Below are 1007 nucleotides of genomic sequence, written 5' to 3'. Positions count from 1 at the left end.
GGGAACTGAGGTCGTTTTCCCCTCAGAGTTGACCGATCTCCTGTGTGAAAAAAGCCCAGCTCTGGCGCACAGCCGAGGGCTTATTGGGAGCCCTGTTAGTTTGGTCCGCACCTCCACACACCACCCTATGTTGGACGCATCACAAGACACCAATATTTGACATGAACCATTCTCATTGACCATCGGACTCGGCTTCACCGGTATAAACCGGGGCGTGGGCGGTAGGGTTGAAGCCAGCTCCGTCCAACGATTGACATCAAGTATCAACGCCTTGGGTACCGGATTCTCCCACGTTAATGATGGCGATATGTTGTCGTCTTTCACAGCTTCCACGACCGCCCTCCAAAGAACCCTGGCCTTCATGCTGCACTCGATGTATCTCCCTAGCGGGTCGTATAGGGATGCGAGTGTATGACTCACCATGCGCTTAGTCACCAAAGACGAGTTGCCATCAACGGGTAGTAATTTAGCCGAGAAAACCGGGGATAGAAGGTCGTTTTTGAGAACGTAGCCGAGGAGCTTATTGTCCTTGTCTTCATCCCACGTCTGATAGCGTTTAAGCGGTGGAAAATGAAAACCACGGAGCTTTGCGGGTGCTTCGACGATGTCATAGTGCCAGTTCACCTGTGCAACCGTATCGCCGGTAACAGCATAGTCGTCAACATAGTCGGCTAGTTGAAGCCCCTCTCCCTCATCTATCGATGAGGAGAGGAAGGCCTCTTGTATGGTAGGCTTACAGTAGTTGAAGATAGCGGAGTCGTAGAATGCTGGACATACGATGGAGTGCTCTAGTGAAGCAGGTGGTACCAATGTATCTGCTAAATGGTGAGCTTCTTGTATCCAAACTTCTGTTGCAGCTTCCAAGCCTCCTGGGCTCGGACCGGCACCGAATGGCATCGATGTCCAGAGCAACATATAGGTTTCAGATCTCGTCTGAGTGAGAGTTCTCGCCTTCATAACTACTGTAGCACAAGTAGCTGCTGACTTGGCACTCAGCAGAACTTGGT

General features: G+C 51.3%; 2 protein-coding genes across 2 annotated transcripts; both read right to left on the bottom strand.

Moving 5' to 3' along the window:
- Positions 1-256: 256 nt before the first annotated feature.
- Positions 257-415, bottom strand: Pmar_PMAR011467 (hypothetical protein; the record flags this gene model as incomplete). Its single annotated transcript, XM_002773474.1, has 1 exon — positions 257-415. A coding segment is annotated over one exon (159 nt), but the record flags the coding sequence as incomplete, so codon positions are not given.
- A 5-nt stretch (positions 416-420) lies between these two features.
- Pmar_PMAR011466 (hypothetical protein) lies at positions 421-897 on the bottom strand (the record flags this gene model as incomplete). The annotated part of the gene is made up of 1 exon (XM_002773473.1): positions 421-897. A coding segment is annotated over one exon (477 nt), but the record flags the coding sequence as incomplete, so codon positions are not given.
- Positions 898-1007: the final 110 nt, after the last annotated feature.

The sequence above is a fragment of the Perkinsus marinus genome (genome assembly GCF_000006405.1).
Source record: "Perkinsus marinus ATCC 50983 genomic scaffold scf_1104296958778, whole genome shotgun sequence".
In the NCBI taxonomy this organism is placed as follows: domain Eukaryota; phylum Perkinsozoa; order Perkinsida; family Perkinsidae; genus Perkinsus; species Perkinsus marinus.
Note: the sequence above shows the minus strand (reverse complement) of the source record. Positions and strands in the feature narration are given on the sequence as shown.